The sequence below is a fragment of the Lagenorhynchus albirostris genome, chromosome 16 (genome assembly GCF_949774975.1).
Source record: "Lagenorhynchus albirostris chromosome 16, mLagAlb1.1, whole genome shotgun sequence".
In the NCBI taxonomy this organism is placed as follows: domain Eukaryota; kingdom Metazoa; phylum Chordata; class Mammalia; order Artiodactyla; family Delphinidae; genus Lagenorhynchus; species Lagenorhynchus albirostris.
Window position 1 is genome coordinate 62,074,645 of NC_083110.1, and position 24,760 is coordinate 62,099,404.

General features: G+C 41.0%; 1 protein-coding gene across 5 annotated transcripts in view; it reads right to left on the reverse strand.

Moving 5' to 3' along the window:
* Positions 1-24,760, reverse strand: part of SORCS1 (sortilin related VPS10 domain containing receptor 1) — a 559,188-nt gene that overhangs the window by 176,978 nt on the left and 357,450 nt on the right. For all 5 annotated transcript variants that reach the window (XM_060125410.1, XM_060125412.1, XM_060125411.1 and 2 more), the window contains exon 5: positions 20,689-20,762. In XM_060125410.1, coding sequence (XP_059981393.1) covers positions 20,689-20,762 — 74 coding nt within the window. The remainder of the gene's footprint in view (positions 1-20,688; positions 20,763-24,760) is intronic.

The following is a 24,760-nucleotide window of genomic DNA, read 5'->3' on the forward strand; positions in this document are numbered from 1 at the left end:
TAAGGTGTTGTATTTGATCCTAAAAGCCACATGATGTCACTGAAGAAAGTTATGCACATAAGTTTGCAAATGGCTGAAAAGAAGAACTTGTGCCCCTATCTATCTGTGTGTAGGTCTCCCTGCCCAAGGAAAGCGTAAGGTGAAGGCCCTCTAGGACATACTAGACTCAGCTCTGTTGATACAAACAAGACAAAGCCAGCCTCGTGCATCTCCGCTTCCAGCATCTTAAGTTGGTGCCCACATTTAGGAGCTGTCTGGGAATAAAATCTAAGGATTATCATAGTCAAGAATGCAAATAAACACTCACTCTGATATAGCACGCCGTGAAGTGAGGAGTGCAACATCGGCCTTCTGAAATACAATCAGCCAAATGCAGCCTTTGTAGACACTTTCCACAGAGAAACTCAAAAATGTCACTAGTTTACCATTCTCCTGGCATTTTGTCTGAGTTTACACCAACTTAATATACTGCTCAATAAATGCTGAGGAGCCACAAAATGTCCTGATACAGATAACCGCAGAGCAAGTATTAGAAAGTAAACACCGTGACGGGAGAGCACCTATTTATTCAGATTTAGATTTGCAGCTAATGACCAAGGGAGGAATGCGGAGAGATCTGCAGAGGAGCAGAGGCTGGGGAGTTGGAGACACCTGCACTCCTCCTTTTTTGTTTTAGATGGAGCAGTCATGTTCCTGCAGGCTCTTTGTAAATAAAGCCCATAGAAGCAAGTGGTTCTGTCTGCTACAGAGAGAAGCAGCAAAGTGCCCGCCTGTATTAGCGGCTGGATACCCTGATTTCCTCTTCTGTGGTCAAGGGTTTCCTCTTCACCTAATGCTACAGTTAGGCTCCCAAGACAAACATCATCAGGAAGGTCCTGGCTGATGCTGCAACTTTTACTCCTGAACAAAGCAGCTTAGCCTGAGGTCTCATCTCCTGCCCATGTGGGGGAAATGAGCTAGAAAAATAAAAATAAAAAGCAGCCTAAAGGTGGCATTTTAACCTCCCCTGTAAGCCTAAGAAACATGCTTGCTTGCTTTCTTCTGGTCTCTACACGGTTACACTGGTTTCCCAGAAATAAAGGAGGCTACTACAAATAACAAATAGACGGACAAATAAAAATGATGCTTAGTTTTTTTTAATGCATAATGGCTACAGAGAATCAGCATGGCCAACATCCTTAAGCTCCTTAAATTCTGCATTTTGCCATTTTTACTCCCCAAACCAGAAGCCTGACTGTTAAGTTATGACATTTACAACAAAAGGCAGAGCAGAGACAGAGAGACAGACAGAAAGACAGACAAAGAGAAAGTGTGTGTAGGAGAGCAAAGCAAGGAATGGGGTGTCTGACCTAGAGTGAAGGAATACATAAAGCTCAGGATGGTTATGGGAGGTGAGGTTTGTTGCATGACGTGCTGCATAGAAATAAAGCTGAAAGTTGAAAGAGAAATGAAAGTGCTTAGAAGTAAGCAGCATGTCTCTCCAGTTATCAACCATTCTTCTAAATCGCTCGAGGCAAACCATTCTTCTACAGTGCTTCCCTATCCTTTCCCATTTTCCCTTGTTCTAATGTAATGATTTTGCTTCATATACCACTGGTTGCATTTCCTGTTTCCCTCTTATTTCCCCACTTTTATAGCCCCTCCCCATCTTTGTCTTTGTTGTTTCCTGAATACAGATGAGGAAATCTAGAGAGACACCAGGGAACCTGACCAGATCACGAGCCTGATCCCCAGACAGAAACAACAGTGCCAATGAGATGTAGAGAAATATGCTTTAAATGATCAAAGAGTGTGGGATTGAGGTAAAAGAGGAGCTCACAGTATTTTTTAAGAAGGTTTCTTGTTATCTTTTAAAACTGTAGTGGTATCATACCCTACGTATTTTTAGCAACTTGTTAATTTTACTCAATAATATATCTTGGAGACTGTTCCATGCCAGAACATAACATTAGTGAGAGAGATCTCTAACGACTTTATTGCAATCTACTACATGAAAATACCCAATTTAGCTAACTATTGTCTATTGATTAACCCAAAGCAAAAATGTATATAAAAGGAAAAAAATGCTACTGGAAATGCACATTCAAAATTCATAATGGTAGTCACCTCTGGGAGGGTTTAGAACGGTGGGATAATAGTCAATGGGATCATTATACTTATCAGTAATCTTTTAATACAAAGAGGATGTATTTATGCATTACTTTTAATATTAATAAACCTGTACTATTAATATAAACAGGAAAATTTCTACAGTCAGGAAAACAAAGACTAAGGTAGGTGTAATCGATGTGTGCAAATGACAAAGGGATAGAGAGGAGAGATGAGTGATGTTTGTATGAGGAGGAGATACGGAATTTCCTTAAACTTCAGAATACTGACAACTCGGGTACCACCTTAGTAGAGAGTGCTTGCAAGGCTTAGGCTGTGACAGGAAAAAAAAAATGCCAGGGATACCAGGAGGTATGTGTTTGTGCTGATCTTAAATTCAGAGTGAGAGGAGGAAGGTCTGAAGGTCTTGCTTGGGACTGGAGGGGCCATATTAACAGAAGACAAGGAGAGGAGAGAACTTCAATTCCCCTTTCTTTCCATATTTGTTAAGGACAAAGAACTTCAGACTAGCAGGTAGAACACATAGGAGCGTAAAGGAATGGAAACCTGAGTATTTTACTGCTAGAGACAACCTGACTCAGAGAAATTATATTCCATAAGAGAATTCCAGGGGCAGCAATCTCCAAAATTTTTGTTTGAACACAACAAGCAAGAGAAAAAAATGAGCACACACCCATATATGAGTTGTTAGTAATAGGCTGTGGAAATGCACTAGAGTATTTATATATTAACTTTAAAAAGTATACACACAATAGAAATCAAAATATAAGCAAGCAAAAAGTCAGAAATTCTAATATTTTCTCCCCACGTCTCCATGAATCATCAAACCTCCCAGCACCCTGGGGTGCTGTTGCAGGTAACTCACCATGGAGACCGTTGCTCTAGACTGAGGATTCCTGGGACATCCTTAACACCCAGCAGGGCAGACAGCAGATCCTCAATTAAATTTTTTAATGAATGAATGAATGAGTTCAACAAATAGTTACTGAATACCAACAATGTGCCAGTGGTAGTTCTAGGTGCTGAGGGTTTAGCCGTGAATAACAGAGAGGAAAATCCCTGCCCCTCATGAAGTTTACATGTCAATAGAGAAGACAGGGAGTGTGTAACTATAAATGCATATCAGGTGTATATTATATACAATGTATCATTTCTTGAAAGTTATGTAGGAAAAAATATATATATAAGGGACTTAAACTATATCAAAAAAAACTATTGTCAGATGGTGTTGATCAATGGCTGGTGCCCATCTGTTAACTGTGGGATGGATGTCACATAGGGCCTCCAAGGCTGTGCCCTTGTTAGTGTCCTGCTCAACAAGAGTCAACAACTTGGATGAGAATACATATCGTGTGCCTAGAAAATTCACATATGACACAAATTCAGAAAAATAATGATGAAATAAGAGAAAGGGTACGTCAGCCCTGAAAGCAATTTGCTTGCCTAAAGTCACAGGGCTAATAAATGATACAATCAGATTGGAACCTAGGCTTTCTAATTTCTCTACAACTCCATGTACCACCTGTAGAAAGGCTGACAATAATACTACTTAATAATAATAGTGTTTTAAAGAGTAAAAGAAAGAGTACACACAGCTACCACTATTGCCAATAGTATGAATTAAGGGATCCTTTAGAGATGAAAAGACTGTTAGAGAGGAATGAGTCCAAACACTGCATGTCACAATTAAGGAAACCAAGGCTTCAAGAGAGTAAATACCTTGCCCAAGGTCACACCACTCAGAGAGTGTCAGGTTGGAACTACTAACCCAGGCTCTTGACTAACTCATGATCCTTCTCTTGAAAAAAAAAAAAAAAAATCCCTTTTCTTTTCACCCCTTTGTGTCTCAGAAAAGTCAGGATTAACTCAGAAGGCAATGTGTGTGTCTTACACTAGAAAGATAAAGAGAAATAATGGGAAAACTTCAGACATTCTGAAATCCTGCAAGGATTAAGTGTTCCTATGGTCTGAATGTGTCTCTCCAAAATTCCCATGTTTAAACCTAAACTCCAAGGTGATGGTATTAGGAGGTGGGGCCTTTAGGGGTGATGAGGTCACGAGGGTGGAGCCCTCATGAATGGGATCAGTTCCTTTATAAAAGAGGACAGAGAAGCTCCCTTGCAGCTTTCACCATATGTGGACACAGTGAGAAGGTAGCTGCCTACAATCCGGAAGAGGGCTTTCATCAAAACCGTACCATGCCAGTACCCTAATCCCAGACTTCAAACCTGTGAGAGATAATTTCTGTTGTTCATAAACCATCCAGTATGTAGTATTTTGTTAGAGCAGTCCAAATGGACTAAGACAAACATACCGGGGAGTACAGTTGCATGGGCCAAGGCATATTCGAGAGGGTTCCATGTTCTAGAGATTAGAAACAGAATGGATATTAAGTTTAGTTTAATGCACTCCATTGTTCATTGCAGCACTATTGACAATAGCCAGGACATGGGAGCAACCTAAATGCCCATCGACAGAGGAATGGATAAAGAAGATGTGGTCCATATCTACAATGGAATATTACTCAGCCATAAAAAGGAACGAAACTGGGTCATTTGTAGAGACATGGATGGACCTAGAGACTGTCATACAGAGTGAAGTAAGAAAGAGAAAAATATCGTATATTAACGCATATATGTGGAATCTAAAAAAACTGGTATAGACAATCTTATTTACAAAGCAGAAATAGAGACACAGACGTAGAGAATAAACGTATGGATACCAAGGGGGAAAAGCGGGCTGGGGTGAATTGGGAGATTGGGATTGACATAAATACACTATTGATTCTATGTATAAAACAGATAACTAATGAGAGCCTACTGTATAGCACAGGGAACTCTACTCAATGCTCTGTGGTGACCTGAATGAGAAGGAACTGCAAAAAAGAGGGGATATATGTATACGTATAGCTGATTCACTTTGCTGTACAGTATAAACTAAAAAAATATTGTAAAGTAACTAAACCCCAATAAAAAAAAAAGAAACAGAAAAAAAAATTTAGTTTAGACACTCAAGTATCACGCTTCAGCTTGAAGGTGGCTTCTCTGTAGTTACTTGCAAAATGACTAATAAATTTTGACCTTTCTGAGAAATACAGTATCAGTCTCCACACTGGGCTGCCACGTCCCTGGTCCACACATAAGGTTGATTTAACCGTCCTTGAGTAGCTTCTCTATACTTTTTCAGCTTATGATTACACAAAAACATGCTCTTGCTTTGTTGCTGGGTATTGGTACTTCTGAAAAAGTACCCCGAGAGGCTACTGCTTACAAGGCCCTCAGTGGAAAAGGGAAAGTGATCTGGTCAGTAGAACTTGGGTGGGGAACAAGGGTAAAAGAGGGTTAGATACAGGAGGAAATTAGATTTATCTTCACCACAGAGACAAATTCCTGGGGTGTCAAATGGCAGCTATTCTCCTTAGTATTTTGTTTATTCACAAAGCATTTCTGGAGTTTTGAATACAAGGTATGAAGAGATTTGAAACTGGGCAAATACAGAGATGATATCCTGTGAAAATACTTTGAACGCTGTGTCAGCTGGTCTTTGAACTCTTATTAATTGCTTGGCCAAGGAAACCAACATGATGGTGGAAAATGATATACACCTTTTAATTTGCCTTAAAAAAATGAGTACCCCACTATGGATGGAAACATTTCAGAGTGATAGAAAAAGAAGAGAGGAGAAAGGGAGAGGAGAGAAGGAGAGAAGGGGAAAGGAAATCAGAAAGGAGGGGAGGTGGGGGAGGAGGGAGAACAGGCAGAAAAGGGAGTGAAAGAGGAGGTGGGGGAGAGAAGATGGGGAGAAAAAGAAGAGTATATGAAAGAGGTGGACGCATGAGGAGGAGAGAAGAGATTGCATTCTCTGGGACTATCCTGCCGTGCTCACAGCGTCTCTCTGTTGGTTGTCTCCCACCGTCCCCAACCCTTGGGAAATATGCTTGACTGCTTTATTGTTATTATTATTGGTATAATTTATTTAAATAACACTGCTTTAAAAAATCTAATTGTAGAAGTAATATGTGTTCAGTTAAAGTATACTGAAAAGTACACCAAAATATATAAAGGAAAATTAAACACTTAGAAATAACCACCTTAACCTTTTGTTGTTGATCCTTTAGTGCTTTTTCTATGTTTGTGTAGGCATTCCTTTTTTTAAAATGACTTCTGCATCATAGCACTGACATAACGTAACAGAATATTGGAATGCACTGTTCTGCCAACTGTACAATAGTCTGTTTCCTTAACTAACATTCTGACCATGGGGTACTGTTAGGTCTGTACATGACACTGTACTGATTATCTCTGTAGGTAAATATCTGCATGTGAGATGCAATATTTTTATGTTAACTGCCATTTTCTTTCCTTTCATCAATTGTCTCTTCCTGTTCTTGGTCCTTACATCTATATACATGTTTTTTTTTTCATTCAGGTTTTTCATTTATAAGAGTGCTTAACTGTTCAGAATACCTACCCATTTCCTATACTGCATTTTTCATATATTTTTCAATTGGTCAATTTGGAACCTGCATTCTTTGTCTTGGGAATTAAAATCATGGTTGAGCAACAGAGGTCAGTATACTTTACAGAGGTTTGTTTTGTTTTGGAGAGAAGCCTGAAGCCTGCATTTTTCCATGCCTAGGAAAGAAGAGAGATGGGGAAAGGGAAAAAAGTGTGCATGTGTGTGTGTGCATGCGTGCATTCACACGTACCCCCAAGTCACCCTCCTTAGGGTGAAGATGTTGTGAGATGCCCAACTGAACAGAGGGGAGAGCCCAGAACTCCTGGGGGAATCCCCACCTCCACGGCCACTAAGGCAAAAGTGTCACTGGGAAAAGGTATTCCCTTCTGAGTTCTTCATCCCAGGTCAGACTTTAAAATGTTCCTTTAAGAAGGACTTTATTAGGCAGAGAGGTCTTGCCTTGAATTAGCAGGTGGCACATTAATGGCACCTTAATGCCTAACGGGGATTATTTGACCATAGGCTCAGCACCAAAGAACAGAGATTCCTGAGGTGAAGAAGAAATAACAAAACGTAATCCAGAAATGGGCTTATTCACTGTCTTTTCTGGTCACCTCATTGGCCGAGCAATTAAATAATGCTATAAATAAATAAATTGTCAAATGCAGCAATTATTCCTTCAGAAGAATTCCAATGAATACATATATGAGATTATCAATATGGCAAATTTCCATTAGAATACCATGGTCATAATTGTTGCAGGCAGGACTGACTGAAGAGTCCTAAAATTAGCGAGCAAAACACACAGCCTCAAAATATCTCTCTCAACATATTTAATGATCATGGTGATTTTTTTTTTTTTTTTTTTTGCCGTATGCGGGCCTCTCACTGCTGTGGCCTCTCCGGTTGCGGAGCACAGGCTCCGGACATGCAGACTCAGCGGCCACGGCTCACGGGCCCAGCCGCTCCGCGGCACGTGGGATCCTCCCGGACCGGGGCACGAACCCGTGTCCCCTGCATCAGCAGGCGGACTCCCAACCACTGCATCACCAGGGAAGCCCCAGATCATGGTGATTTTGACATATATTCACACAGTTTTTAATACTCCTTCTACCAAGAGTTGGAGCTTGATTCTCCTTCCCTGGCATGGGAACTGGACTCAGGGACTTGCTTCCAACAAATAGAGGTTGGAGCAGAGAAAACAGTGCCTCTGCAAATGGAGAAACCTGGCAGATACCACCTCAATCAAGTGATCAAGGTTACCATCATCAGTAGTAGGACATATTGATATCTTGCACTCTTTGATGTGATGTCATGAGAAGGTCACACCATTTCTGTGATTTTCTTCCCAACCATATATAACACTGTAATCATGAAAAAATATCAGACTAACCCAATCTGAGGAACATTCTACAAAACACCTGACTAGCACGCCTCAAAACTGTCCAGGTCATCAAAGACAAGGAAAGTGGGAGATTTGAGGAGACGAGAAAAGACATGACAAATAAATGCAATGTAGGATTCTTATTTGGATCCTAGATGGGAAAAAAAAAAGGACATTAGTAGAAAACCTGGAGAGATCCAAATAAAGTCTCCAGTTTAACTGATAGTATTAAATCAAGGTTAATTTCCCAGTTATGAATATCACACCATGGTTATATAAGATGTTAGCATGAGGTAAGTTTATGGGAACTCTCTTATTCTTTGAAATTCTTCTGCAATTCTAAAATTATTTCAAAATAAAAAATTAGGGAGAGAAAACTACCCACATATCACAAGGATAGACTCTATTATAGCAAAGCTACTATAAGCTGGAACACAATCTGTTGTAACTAAATCATTGTTATCACGAGGAGTGGATTGGTCCTGTTGTCATTTCATCCTGTAAAGCAGGTAAAATAACTGTTTCATTTCCACTGTCAAGAGTGTATGATTCATAGATTTCAACAATCACAAAAGATGAAGTTATCTGATTTTTTAAAGAAATGTTAAGATCAGAGAAATGGCTCTTATTACTGGGATGTTTTTACTCTCCATTTGTTTAGAAATAGAAAACAGTGTGGAGAGCGAGAGTCTATTTATTTTAGGGCTGCCCTGGTTTCCATGGGAAAAGCCTGATTTCAGCTGACAACATAAATATGTTGGGCCCAGGAGCTGTTGAAATTCGAGGTCAGATGTGAGGTTTGGCTGTACGCTGTGGCTGTTTCAGATTCCTCTCAAGCATCTCGTTTTCCTTGGCTACTGAATTACTCAGGAAGGCTAACTGCTCATAGGAGGCACATGGAAGAGCTAGTTTGTTCTCTGGGTTGGGGTTGGTGATGCACAAGCTATCCCAGGCACATAAATATTCTAACAAGTTTCATCTTGTCACAACAGAGTCATAAAGTTGCTCTGCTCAGCACATGATAATGGCTTTGAAATTCAATTACTGGTGGCATTTGTCTTCTGGGATTTATCTGCCTTAAACTTCAACACTTGTGTAAAAACCTTTACCATAAATCTCATAAATGCTGCAGCAAATTCCATTCCCCCCACCCCACCCCAGGGCACATCTTGCCATGCCTGTGAAAACCTTGACAGCTTTCTCTAAATTATAGAATTGCTCTGCTTAGAGGTGTTCATGTTTTAAGTGCCAGAGAGCCAACAATGAAAAAAACAGTGGGACTAGTGTATTTCCTCTAGTTATTGTCTTCAGAGGAAGACAGATCCTGACAGACAGACAAAATTCCATTCTTAATCCAAAGGGCTGTTTTCAGCCACTTACTCAGAATTTTGTAGAAGGGATTCCTGCAAGTCAGAAGCCAGATATGACGAGCCCTAAGTTTTTTAAGAATCCTGAGATTCTGATGCATAAACACATCAGGGCTAGTCATCTACAAGGATTCAGCATCTTACTGTTGTTTTTAAGATCTTCCTCAGCCGACTCTGCATTTCATTCCTACCCAGTCAAATGATCCAGGTTCTGGGTCTCCACTACCCTCCTGTGTAGAATTCACCATTCTATATCTCATTAGTTATCTATTTAGACAACCCTATCTAACCTTTGGTTTGAAAAATAAATATCTATGGTTGTCTCATCTCCAGTATCCACTCCTCACCTTTCAATCATTCAACAAATATTTATTGTGCACCCATCTCATCAATTCCAAAAAAACGCTATTTTTTTTTTTAAATTTTAACGTCTCTTAAATTAGTAGGTGTCTTTTTTTTTTTTTTTTTTTTTTTTTGCGGTACGTGGGCCTCTCACTGCTGTGGCCTCTCCTGTTGCGGAGCACAGGCTCCGGACGCGCAGGCTCAGCGGCCATCGCTCAGGGGCCCAGCCACTCCGCAGCATGTGGGATCTTCCCAGACCGGGGCATGAACCCGTGTCCCCTGCATCGGCAGGCAGACTCTCAACCACTGCACCACTAGGGAAGCCCACACTCATTTTTATTTTTTTAATTTTAACATCTCTTAAATTAGTAGGTGTCTTAAAATCATTGAAATGATAAAGTTTAATAGGTAGAATTATTTTGACACATACAGAAAATAAGGGTGCATCCTCATTTAATGAAATTTTAGATTTGAAGCTACACGGTGTATACCAGGTACCGTTCTGGGCACTCTACTATCCTAGATTTTTTTTTTTTTTTTTTGCTGCACGCGGGCTTCTCACTGTTGTGGCCTCCCCTGTTGCGGAGCACTGGCTCCGGATGCGCAGGCTCAGCGGCCATGGCTCAGGGGCCCAGCCACTCTGCGGCATGTGGGATCTTCCCATACCGGGGCACGAACCCGTGTCCCCTGCATTGGCAGGCGGACTCTCAACCACTGTGCCACCAGGGAAGCCCTATCCTAGATTTTGGGTCAATTTCTTCTCTTCTTTGGCCTATTAACAGAAAAATTCCTTTCCTTAGGAGCCATTCCTTAGAGACCCATCCTCATCTAATTTAATATAAATATATTTGTGTGTGTGTGTGTGTGTGTGTGTGTGTGTGTGTGTGTGTGTAAATCTTTTCCTTTCTTTTTCCTCTTTCCCATTCCTCTGTTTTGACATAAAATGTGTTAAGGTGGCTGAGCTTACATGTTGGTATTTCACTTATGGAATACAGAAAGGGGAAGTATGACTCCCTAAAAGAAGAGTATCACCCAAGGATATTCCCGACACGGGCAATTGTTTTTTCATCTTTTTAGGAAGATATTTATCATGTTTTAAGTTGTATGGGGGGTTCTCTCATGCTAGGTAGATGCATAATTTTGTTTCTGTTTTCATTTGGAAGTCATACATGATTTAAAATGATGTGCACAGGTGCCAAGTTTCCAAGGGGTGGACTCTGGCGATTTTGCACTGGATCAACCTGGAGAAGATGTGACTGTGTTTTCCAGAGTCTCTGAATGGTTTCCAGTTATAATGGACTGAAAGGAAATATGTGTGACATCTGCAAGGCAGGAGGGAAGTAGTGGCTATTTCACTCTGAAGGTCCCTTTGGCTAGAGGTGGTGGGAGGCACTGCAGAAGGACGGGTAGTTTCTATCTAGCTTGTCCTTGCTCTTCCCTTCACTATTACAAGTCCAGCTTTTCTCCCAAACTTCCAGTCTTATGACCTTAGGCATCAAGCCAAATGCTTGGCTGCAAACTCAGAGGGGCAGCTATGCAGGGGCAATATCCTTCCACAGACTTCTCTAGGGGCTCCCTTTGCAACCCCACCTCAGCAGCTGAAGGCCCCCTTGAGGGCAGGGGCTGTTTCCTCTATCTTTATGGCCAGGAGTTAGCTCTGAAAATGCCTCAACTGATGTAAATTAAATGAATTGTATGATAGGAGTTTTCACCTATCTGAGAAGCTACAAAATAAAACAGTAAGCTGATTTTCTATCCATTGTTCTTAATTCTGGGGCAACAAAAACAAAACTCATACACACATTAAAAATGCTCACTGGAAATATAAATTATTAAATCAATATCAGAGTGAGATGGCCACATTGCAGAAACTCATTAATACCCACCTTGTCCTATCCCTCTTTTAAGTAATAGTTTATATTTATTCACCATGTATTATGTGTTTAGAGTGTAACCTGGAATCTCATTTTCATCCTGACAACAAATACATGAGGAAGACACTATTATGATGACTATGATACAAATGAAGACACGGTAACTAAATAGCTCATCGTCACACCCCTTGAAAACAGGATTCTGTTGATACCACAAGCATTCTGACTCCAGATCCCTCACTCTGAAACACCAAACAGCCTCTCTCATTGGCTAAATGGAACACACAAAGGAGGAGAATGATTAACTGAGCAAAAGGGAAACCACAGACACAGACACTGGACACACCCACAGGGTCTTGAACTCGAAGGCTAAATGAAGTCTGATCACTAGGGCATAAGTCAAATTTTTTTAATATTAGTATAAATTAGGAAGCCATAATTATGAGGATTTCCCCCTTTCACTCTTTCACTGCCATCTCTTGTACTCTGCCATCATAAGAGTTCTTAGTGGAAATCTAGAGAAATGACTGAATCTCAGTTGCTCAGAGATAGAGGAATTACAGTCCATGGAGCCAAGAAGTCATCAAGGAGGACAGGAATCAATAATGGCCATTAGTGAATGCAGGTCACGAGAAAAGCGATGGGCTCACAGTGTAGCAGGGGAAATTTAACTTAATTCGTAGGGAAAACTTGCTAATCACAGGAAGAGATTTAAGAAGTGGAGGAAGGTACAAGTGGATAGGGAAATAGCACTCAAGTGGAGCTCATTAACAGGAAAAAAAAAAAAAAAGATAAAACACCAGTCCTCTCGAGGATAATGAAAATCCTCTTATCCAGCACGCCTGGTATAGGTGCCAGAAATGCCCCATTGGAGCTCTTGGTATGTGATCTCAGGAATGATTTCCTGCTACTTCTCCCTGCTCCTTACCCAAGCCACGCACATGGTTCAGCTCAGAGTCTCAGAACCAGAAGAGACTTCCAGAGAAGAGAGAATAAAGTCCATGCTCCAAAGAACGGAGGGTTCTGAGTTCCTCACCTGAATTCCATATTCTGAAGTGTGTAGAGGATCTGTCAATATTCTACGGCACAGTTCCCTGTGAGAGCAGTCTAGGAGGCAGCCACTCTGTTTTTGTTTAAATTCCTCTGCTAACATGGATCTCATGACTCCTTAGGACAGCCTGTCGAGTTAATAAACAACCTACTGCATAGAAAACTGTTCCTTTTACTGATCTAGAATCCTCCCCACTTTTCAATATACACTTTGATGGCGTCAGTGGCTTAGAAGTCTAACCTGTTCAGGCTGGAAGGAAAAACAGGTCATCTATTATGGTTCCCTGATCAAGTCCATTCAAGATGAGTTTCAACTGGAGGTTTATGTTTGTGCATATACATATATATACGTGTACTTGATGAATTTCTGTGTGTGTGTGTGTGTGTGTGTGTGTGTGTGTGCGTGCACTACAGTTTCTGCTATTCCTTTTATTGTGGTACACAAGATAGAAATACGTTAATGACAGTCTTGGTCCTTAAGGAACTTATCCTCCATCAGGAGATGGAAATGAGGAAATAAAAAGATAGAGCACATACTAAGGGCTAAGTTACTTAATAATAATTATGATAATATGCCATTTTTGATTCTCAAAATAAGCCTTCGAATAAGGAAACTGAAGCTCGGGCAGGTGAAGGAGTTTCTCAAGATCACCCAGGTAGTAAGTAGAGAGTGAAGCTAAGGTTGGAAGCTTCATATGCTGGCTCTAAGCCTGTACTCTTTCAACCAATCCCACACGCACACCTGTAATACAATGCATGCTATGACACATTATGTTTTATTTATGACATAATCACATTTAAATTCAAAGAAAGAGATTCTTCTTGCCTAGAAAAACAAGAAGCAAGAACCAAAGAAGGCTACATGGTAGACGCAGCCATCAGCATAAGGCCATAAAGGTCTGATACTGTGATCCTAATAATGACAAATACCCTCATACATTCTTTGCATTCAAAGACCAAAACTGTCCTGATACACAGTAGGTGCTAAAATTAATCACTGCAAAAACAAAAGAGGACAGTTTATCCCCAGGTAAGAGTTGTATAAAACCATAGAGATATAGACTGCTCCATAGACTAACCAGTGCTTAGACTTTTTATCTGGCCTCCTGGAATGTAGTACAAAGAACTAGGAGCATGGCGGTTGGCTCAGAAAATATATATCTGAACCCAGGTTTGCAAGAACCTGGTTACATTCTTACTCTTTTTAATTTTATGTTGTAGGCAATGAGGAATGGGGCAAACACTCGATCAGGGAAATGCTTACACAATTCCTTTGGCAGTAGTTACGATATGAGGGGATGGATGGAGGGGCCTTTTCACTATTCCTAGTGGGGGGATGCTGAACCAGTGTAATGCTAGGGAGGGTGGAAGAGGAGGTGGACAGATATAACTTCCCTGAAGTAGAACCAATGGGATTTGGAAACCCAAAGATTTCAGAGTGAGTAAGAGGGCTTCCCTGGTGGCACAGTGGTTAAGAATCCGCCTGCCAATTCAGGGGACGCGGGTTCAAGCCCTGGTCCGGGAAGATCCCACATGCCACAGAGCAACTAAGCCTGTGCACCACAACTACTGAAGCCCACATGCCTAGAGCTCGTGCTCTGCAACAAGACAAGCCACTGCAATGAGAAGCCCGCACACCACAACGAAGAGTAGCCCCCGCTCACCACAACTAGAGAAAGCCCTCAAGCAGCAACAAAGACCCAACACAGCCAAAAATAAATAAATAAATTTATTAAAAAAAAAAAAAGAGTGAGTAAGAGAACAGAGTTGAATATGACTCTAAGGCACTGAGGCTGGGATATAGGGAATACAGAAATACGGAAGCTCTAGAAAAAGCTGATTTTGAGTGGCGGGATGTTCCACTGCCAGCTCACATAAAATTGAAAGCGAGCGATGGTGTTTTTTAAGAAGTTCTCTGCAGAAAATGACTAGTTTCATAGATGTGGGTGAAGGATGAGGCAGAGTATCTTTAAAAAATAGCCTTACACCCTATCTAATCCAATACTATCAACTACAGTATCACATTTTCTAGTTATTTTGACAGCACAGAGTTTTACTTTATATATTACATTTTACATATATATGTATATGTACATATATATATTTGTTTTTTTTGTAACATCATTAGACTTCACCCCATTTCCAGTTTGCAAAACCTGAGAAAGGAAAAGTCGAGAGAATTCTCTTGTTACTGAATCCATCTCTTTCAAACCCATCTGGGGAAAGAGACAAGAGTCATCTCATGCCATATCCCCTCCAAGCCCCTTTGGTGTGAGTGGCTTAGAAGTCTTGAAGATGCTGTGTTGAATGCCAGCATATCTGAAGGAAGAAGAGGAAGGGTCATGGTGACCTGGTGAATATAAAACAAGCTATCAAACAACAAGGTAAATAAAATGCTGAAATTGGCTTGGCAGCAATATTCAACAAGGACTAGATGATGAGCAGTAGTGCCATGAATCAGCACAGAGAGAAACTTTTTTAAGTCCCAGAGTGTTTTCTGACTATAGCCAGATATATTAACAAAAGTGTATGGATCTGCCTCTTATGCCTGCGGTTAGATGAGAGGACCTTGGGTAGGAAGTGATGACTTCATGTATAACTTTGCTGTACACCTGAAACCAACACAACACTGTAAATCAATTATACTTCAATAAAAAAACAAATGCCTTTGGAAACAAAAGAAAAGAAAGAAAAAAGAGCTGATGACTTCAATGAGCCTCTGGATCAAGTAGAGTCTAGAAAAAGTTAGACCTGATTTATCAGATCCATGAGCCAATACTGCTTTAATTTTTTTTTTCACAGGTCTTGACGGAGTTTTGATCAATAAATCATTTCACATCATTGATTTGAGGATTGTTTAAAACAACATATGCAAAGCACTCAGCACAGAGCTTGGCACACAGTAAGTGCTCAAGAAATGGGACTTGTTGCCAAAGATGTGCAATGGGAAGTCATTCATACTGACTGGCATTGAACAATGGGGATGAATGAGAATGTGGAAACTTGCTCAAACACACTGAGGATGGAGCCGGAAGTATCCCTACATCCCTCCGCTATATAATACAGCTGTCTTATGCCCCCTGAGGGATACCACTGAAACAAGATGGCATTCCAGAAAAACAACAGGTTCATTGTCGAGCCGACTCTTAATTTTCCATGTGTGAATTTGTCACAGAAAACATGTCATCGCCATTCAGCTGTCCCTGTTTCCAGCCAGCCCCCTATACGTCAGAACGACATAATCAATAAGGTACATCTGAATGTATTTTTAATTAAGTGAAACAGTTCTAAGATTGCTTTGTCTTTTGCATAGATAAAGATCACTGAGTGGTTTCTAACGAAAACTGCCTTCCAGTGCTTTGTCCTAAACTCGAATCAGATGCCAACAAACCACGTTCATCAACCTCTAACAGTAAACTTGGCTTCTGGCAAAAGCTTCACTTATTCAAGGCATTTGGCTAACATTGGTCCTCCATTTCTTGTTCTTCTTCAGTGTCAAATGCAGCACGTTGGCTCTTATCTATCCAACTGTTAAACTAACAGTTATTATGGGGGATACAGGTGGAAAATAAGTCTTGAGTTTTGAGCTGATCTTCACTATCGCAAGCAAGAACCATGGACCCAGAGAGACCAAGTTTCAAAACCCGGCTGTATTATATTTTATGTCGGGTAAACTACATCACTTTTCTATTTCATCAAAACGAGAGTAAAAATCCCTACCTCACAGTCCTGTTATGAGGATCAAAGGGCATGATTTATCATGTGCCCAGACCATTGTATATAGTTAATTAACAAATACAAATCCCTTTTATGGAACAGTATCTTGCTGGCACTCAGTTCTCCCATCTGTATTTTTTCCGTAATGAAAATCTATCCCTCTATTTTATGATAACAGAACCTTTTTCTCTTTTTTTTCCTTTTTAGAAACCCTCTCTCCTCCAACCTTGAACCATGCAGTTTAACTGGGACTCAATACCATCTCTTATTTCAGTTCCCAGGGAAGATATGTGTCTGACCTACATGAGTAATGCAGACTACTGGGATTCAATCCCTGGAAACATGAGGAAAGAGGCCTACTGGTTTGACGGAGCTTCCAAACTGTTAGGTTGTAAGACCAAAGCTGATGATGTCCATCATTGCTATCAATGGGGAAAGCGACCTGAGGATGAAGCCAGCATGGGGGAGAAACAAAACTAAGACGTAAAAAGTCAGCTACTGGGCTTCCCTGGTGGCGCAGTGGTTGAGGGTCCGCCTGCCGATGCAGGGGACACGGGTTCGTGCCCCGGTCTGGGAAGATCCCACATGCCGCGGAGCGGCTGGGCCCGTGAGCCATGGCTGCTGAGCCTGCGCGTCCGGAGCCTGTGCTCTGCAACGGGAGAGGCCGCAACAGTGAGAGGCCCGCGTACCGCAAAAAAAAAAAAAAAAAAAAAAAGTCAGCTACTATTAATAACACTACTATTAGCCAGTGGGAACTTAATACAACTCTTAGATGCCAGGCATATAACCAATTCACAAGAAACATCTCATTTGATTAAGTAGGTATTAATTATCTTCACTTTACAGGGGAAAAAAACTGAGGCACACAGAACTTAACTTCCCCATGACCCCTTACTTAGTAAATGGCAAAGCTAGAACTCACACCTCAGTATCTCTGAGCCCCTTAACCTCCAGGCTGTACTGCCTCCCAGTATAATTGATTTCTGACATAGTAAAGAACAAGACTGCTATAGCAGTTAGTTGAATAAAAAGACACCTATTCTATTAAGGGCAGTATTGTGCTAAAATATGTTTTATAAGATGCCCTAAACATGTAAATCAGTTTTGGAAGCAATTTAAACTCCTTGGAAGAAAGTTCATATGTATGTCAGTATGATAGTACTACCAACAACCACCGAGAATATAAGGATAAACTGTTAAACTCCATAATTGTTTCACAATTGCCATTGATTACTTCCAGGGGTGGCATTACTACTGCCACCCAAAATAAAGATATTTCTTAAGTGTACTAGGTGATGAGGAAAAGATATGAATTCATCTTCATTTTTCTCCATGGGAAATGCTATATTATTACCCAGGGTCACTCGTCAATTCAATTTAGCACTAGAAAAGTTCCCCTTAGTCACCTCCACACTCCCACAGCCAGGCTTCAAGCAGAAATGATTAATGAGAGCTTCTTTCAATTAAGCTCGCTGAATAATCCTAGATAGCCCTATAGTTCTTATGTAATTTGAAGCAACTGATTTCCAGGAGTCTAATAAATACTGCTTTGAATGACACCTTTTCTGCCAGCCTTAGGAAGTTGCTCAGAGTCAGAAAATACAGACCATGTGGCCAGAGACCAAGAGATTTCATCAACAGTCAGTGTGCACTGTGCAATTTACAAGGTCTCATGCTTTCTCTGGAAAAAACAACCTAGCTTAAAGAACCCAAGGAGGCCATTTGCCAAGCCCAGCTGGAGAGAGACACACACAGGCATGGTGGCCAAAAGAGCTTTGGATTTTCTCTGCTCATCTGCCTGAATGGGCTAGATTTCTAGGGCTCACAGCTGCAGCCCAGAAAAAACATTCCAAGAGGCCTAGGCAGTAGAGTCCACTAATTTAGTAGCTCATGGGCTTTGAGGCCATTCTGCCTGCATTTGAATCCTGGCTCTGCCACTTTCTGGCTGTGTGATCTTAGCTAAATTACTTGACCTCTCCATGCCAAAAGTTCCTGATCTGTTAGGGATGATAACGCAACGCTTACTTCATAGAATCGTTCTGAGGATTAAATTGCTTAAGTTTGAATAATGCCTATCACAATATCAGGACTTGAATGGAGAGATTCCATTCCCAGAGGCAGAGAAGGGGTATCATTCATTTCACTCAACAGACAGATTAATTAGAATTTATATGTGATCATGTGTATAGTTCTTATAAAGATAATGATATAACATTTGGTTACAAGGGCTTTGCTAATCAGGCTTACAGATAGAAGGACCCCATTTCAAGAATAGATAAGAATGGGTTCAATTACTACCAGCCAAAGCAATGATGGATTTGTTCACCTCCCAAAGCTGTGTGTAAATAAGCCCTTCAGTGAGCTAGAAGATACTGTGTACCATGTACCGCTTAACATGGGAAATTCTCTCATCCGTTGTTTTTTTTTTTTGGTTTTTTTGGTCAATGTTTTTCTTTGTTTCTATTGGTTGGAACAAACTTCTCTCCAGTCATTTGAGAACTGCAACTTTCTGCCTTCAATTGCTGGGTCCACATGCAGATATATTCAGTCACTTGGAAGCAGGACTTAAGGAATGATTGGTCCCTCATACCTTCTCACTGGCAAAGCATCAACTTCATTTCCAGGTTAAACCAGGGGAACCACGTTAATTTAGTTTGGTCTTTTATTTATTTATTCTCTGAGGCCTTTCTATGAACGTATAACACCCAGTAAGAGAGAAAAAAATATGGACCTGCTTTCCAAAAAGTGACTTTATAATTTATAGGCAAAACACATGGAGATGCAAGGTATCTCATGAATAAGGGACAGAATGAGTAAGTGAGGAAGAGAAGAAATGCTGATCAGAGAAGGGAGACGCAGTGACAGCTACAACTGAATTCCTGGAGAAGGGCATCCAACTTAGATGCCAAAAACAAAGCTTCAGCCATTCCTGAGTGGGAGCAGCAGGGAAGAGGTGAATAAGTTCTGAGCAACAGAAACCCTATTTAGTTATCAATGTCTCTGTGATGCGGGAAGAGAAAGTATCTTTCCATATAGAAGTCTCTGTGTGTTAACTTTGAGCCAGTTTGTTTGCAAATGACTTGTCTTTTACTTTTTCAGGCAGTTTCACTAGTGTTTTAAGAGATTTATCTGTTCTCTGGCTTTCAAATCCCACAGGGTCTCAGGGCAGTGTTTGAAAATAAGAAAGATAAAAATGCATTGCTCTTAGAAGTGAGAGAATTGGAGTGGTGGGGGAAGCTATTAGGTACGTGGAAGTCCCAAGGCATGGTGAGAGGCAGTGTGATTTCAGGAGGAGGAAAGGGGAGACAACTTTTACTGTCCTAGCTGCAGGAAGCTCATTGGCTCCTAAAAGGTCATTGCGCCAATGATTCTCAATGATGTGAACAAGGGATATTTAAACTCTTGTCCTAGCTAGTTCTGCAGGGCACTGTTTATACTAGCAGAAGTCTGGAAACAACCTAGATGCCTTTTCCATAGGCAGATTAGATAAATTAGGATAAGGCAGAATCGCGTCTTTTATAGGGTTTAGGTTGTAAATTCAAAAGGGATTGATAAGTAATGTCAACATTACACTAGAATACTTTGTACTTTGTTCTTATTTTGCTGGGATCTAGGCCCTTGGAAACTCAGAAGCTAAAAGGAACTTGTATTATCCCTTCTTTTCAATTGTAGTAACCCAGGGAGGGAGGCCACCTCTAATTTAACCAGGGGGATGGGCTCAGAAGGTTAAAAAAAAAAAAAAAAAAAAGAGAATATTACTTTCTTTCCCTCCTTCTTTTCTGTGTTGTTCAAGCCACCCAGTCTATGGTATTTTGTTATAGCAGTCAAAGCTGACTAAAAAAACAATTACTAATATGTATATTTATATTTACACGTGTTTAGTAATTCAGAGAACATTTATGGAAGGATAAGTAAGAAGTTAAAAACAATGGTTGCGTCCCACATGATGATGAGAATGTCTAGAAGACTTCAAAGCAGGAATGGGAAGAGGATCTGCTTTTAGACTAAATAAGATCTACTTATTTACACTGAAAACCTTTATATGAACATGCCGTATATGTGTATATCATGCTTTTAGTAATAAAAGTCACTATTAAAATGTTCTTAAGTGTCAGTCTCAAAGTCTCATCAAAATACAACAAAACAACAAAGCCCCTGTTGTCCATTAATCTCAGTTATCTATGTTGGGTTTGTGAAGTGATTTATGACACTGCTTTAACATTCCCTTAAGATGTTTACCACCCCAATGTCACCTTCTGCCCTAGGGGCTGTGTGCATAACCCAATAAGAACAGAATTCACATGAGAGTTCTGGGTGAGGAAAAGATTCCAATGCTCATTTTCACAGGTGATATCCTAAATGTGCTAGAAAATAGAGTGAGACTTACCAGTAGAACCTGTTCGGTATGACCCCTTCCTGGATAAGCTGCCACCTTCTCCCAAATTCAGCAGAACTGTATAACTGTGGACAACAGAAAGTATTCAACACCACGACTTTACGGTACACTGAATGCACAAACATCAGTTCACTGGATTATTATTATTAACAATAATAATATCTACCATTTATTTAGCACCCATTCTATGCCAGATGAGTGCTCTGCATATCAGTTCTACTCCCCATGTACATTCTGCAAGGCAGACATTAATATGCCCATTTTACAGTTGAGCAAACTGAAGCTCACAAAGATTAAGTGATATGTTGGAAATCACATGCCACTAAATATTAGAGTGAACTGGGATTCATACCCCGTTTTGCCTGGTGAGCTGTACCGCTGGCCCCAGCATAGGCAGACTGTTGTCTGGAATACAAAGAAGTCCAAAATCTAGACCTGGCTCTCAGAAAGCCAACAGTATAGCCAAAACCTGACTGAAATAATGAGCATGCCACCAGTGATAAAGGAATGCAAAGGAAGGAGACTCAGAAGTCAATGAGGGATGCTTCCGAGATATGTGGGGAGTCAACTGGGATCTGAATGAATGGCAGAATTCAAACTGACAAAAATAGGACGGGCATTACTCACAAAGGGAACAACGTGGGTCAAAGGTGAGAAATGCAGGGACGGTATATGAATAAGCCTGGCTTATCTAAATAAATTTAGATGAAAATGTTGAGGGCAACTTGAAAAAGGCTTTGAAGGCCAAGTTAGGGAGACCAGAATAGATCCTGCAGGGAAGAGGAGCCAGTGTTGGTTTTTTAAAAAGGAAGCAGGCTCTAACAGCAGCTCACATGGACTAAGGCCTTACTATGATCCAAGTGCTTCTCCTGCATTCCCTCATTTAATCCGCACACCATCACTCCCAGTATTATGGCCATGTTACTGATGGTTATTGAAGATTCCAAGTCCAGTAGCTACACTGCTTCAGTGCTTTCCAAGGGCAACTGCAAGGAAACACTTCTCAAGAGACAGGGTCTAACCCTCCAAATACTTCCCCTCCAAAGGTCTTTCTTCTCCTACATCTCGTTCTTCATTGCTGGCTTGCTCCGTACCCCTGCTCTTCTCCAGTAATTTTTAGAGCACCATGGAACCTTTTCTGCCTCTAGAAGTGTCCTCTGATGGCAGCCCAGAGATTCCTGTTACTCCAGGTATTCTGGTTCCCATGGACGTTTGGCTGCTGATTCGAAAAGTATCATTTGGAACATCTCCTTCCTATGTGCCTGGTCTGTAACCCACTCACATCGCAGTCGTCCACCACTGCATTTGCCAAATCCCACAGTGAATGGATGGTGAGTCACTCTGCACTGAGTACTATGACTTTCCTCCCTCTCCATCTCCAGCGCTCAGTGAAGGGTCAAATGAGTCACCAACTGACTCACCAAGGCTGCAGATGTACCAGCCATGTCCAAGAAATAAGTCAGCTCAAGTGGGTACTTACTGACCCTTGGAAGAGCTTGCTGCTACGACATTGTATCCACTGGATCAGAACACATCCTGAAGTCAAAAACAGGCTGAAATATTTGGCTACCAAAGCGAGCAGCTCACTTGGCCCCAACTACAGAGTATTTGGGCATCCGGCCAAGAAGAATCTGTGGCTTCTTCTTTCAAGTCTTATTATTTTTCTCTGCCCCATCATGCTTGAGGGAGAAAGGTTTCCTGGGTACATTTCATGCTTGATTCATTTTAAGAGCACCAAGGAGAAATGCGGAGACAGCTCCCCGCCTAGAGATGACAGAAGATAAGACAACATCCTCCCTCTTGATTCAGAACCCAAGCAGCCAGAGGGTGCACGTCCTGCTTCTTGTTTCCCAGCATGTCCTGAACACTTGCATTTTAATATTCAGACTTGGATTACAACAGCAAGCACTTGATCCGGAGTGTCTGATACTTCCTCTCCCCTTGCACCATCTTTTTTAATTGAAACCCAGAGCTGTACTGCTTTCTACAAGTTTAAAGGAAACAGAGATCACACCACTGTGTGTGCCTATATCTATTTATAAATGTATGTTAATACCTATATTTATATACAAAGATTTATCCAAATGTAAGAGAATCAGGGTGGTTTGAAATAATAATAATTCTCTGTGAAGGCTAGACTCGCCACATATATTCTGAAAATCATATATAAACTCTGAGCTCTCCTAAGGCTACACCAAGGGATTGCCATCTCTGCCTTTACACAGAATTCATCTCTGTGAGGAACTGTTGGGTTCCAGCATCTGTGTGTATATATTGTTTTTCTTCTATGTCTTTTTTAATTGATCCCCCTAGGCTTGGATTCAGAACCTGTGGACCAGTCAGGCATGTCCCATGATATTTGTTTTTATCCTCTTCAAGGGGATGCTTTGTTATTTGTGAGCGTCCAGAGGCCCCTCAAGCCGTGGGTACACCAAACAATCCAATAAACCAAGCCTCTCTTACTAGCTCAGTGACATCTTTTATAGTTTCCTATCGCAAAAGGTACCCTTTAGTGTCAGTGGACTCACTTTCTCACCTTTCCATTCACACATGGGCACATGCCCCCTGCCATGCCTTCACTGGTGCTACCCACTCTGGCAGAGGAGGTTTCAAGACTTGCCTACCTCAATGCCAGTCTTCTTTTTCAGTCCAGATCAGAGGACATGTTTTCTATGAACCCTCTCCTACACACCGAGATTTCCCAGTGGCCTCATTTCCAAAGAATTATGGCACAAGGAATGCTATCAAACTGTAGCCCACATATTTATATTTAACTTTCTTAGTGGCCTTTCAAGAGAGCCTTTTATTAATGCAAGGCAGAAATTCCTTCCTATCTAAAATCACTCTAAAATAGCTGAGATCACTCACTGCCTCTTTGATGAGATCACAAAGTTTTTAGGTGCCTGGAATCCCATCCTTCTGTGTCTATAGAGCGCCTAGCACATAGCAGATGATGCAGGTAGAAAAAAAAACTATTGACTTTACATCATGCAAATTACCTAGCAATGGATCTACCTAGTAAAACACTCAGGTTTCCCAAAGGACAGACAAAGGTAATTTAGCAGAGGAATATGTTTTACTTCCATGGATCCATAGCTAGAGGTCTGTACCTAAAACCAACAAACAAAACTATAAATATCAGTACATTTGAAACTTGCAAAGACTTGCAGGCAGGGTCTTGAATATTCACCCCTAGACAGAGCTGCTCTATACACTCCACCTACTGTTTCAAACCTTTTCTCCCTAAGAAGTTAATTGTCCAGCCTGATGTTATACCAAGAAAAGAAGAAAACAACTCACAGCCATCCAAGATAATGTGCTAATTAAACCTGCAGAGTCTGGCAGCAAAGTTTTGCTCCACTAAAAACTGTGATCAAAGCCTTTTTTACCCAATGACTGTCTCAGCCACCAGTGGAAGGCTTTCTGTGTAGAACGAGTCAATGTCCTTTAATAAAATTCATAGTGTTGGCAGCACCTAAGTAAGATTTATTTCCCTCCCTGTCTCTCTCCAGCGCCAAGGTTTCTCAGTTCTGTCAGAACACAGAACTAAGAAATATCATTACTATCTGTCACATCACAGAAGACATCGGCCGCTTTCTCCAGCAGTGCCAAGCCTAGAGAACGAATGAGGTAGAAAGATCAGGGGGAGGAAGAGAATATTTCTACTAGTTTTAGGAGAGCGCTGCTCATCTACTAACCCTCTGTCATGAACCCCCAAAGGCCATTCTTGGAGGGGTTTAGTTTTGTTTTGTTTTCCTAACACTGGTACAAAATATTGGGAAAAAACGGAGTAGACATTTTAGAAAAGGAGGGAGGAAGGATTCCGGTTAACTAAGAATGCAGGGCAGACAATCCTTCCTGTTTAGAATCACTCTAAACTAGCTGAGACCACTTCCCCATCTCAGTAGATACAACTTAATGGGCACAAACCCATTGTTCATCTATGCTCAAGACCTATTAGCAGCCTCAGGGCCCAACCCTCTACTTCCTTATTATGCTGGTCTGGGGCTGTCAACACTTCTTGCCATGCTCCTCCTCTGAAGATTTAGCCCATCCTTCCTCC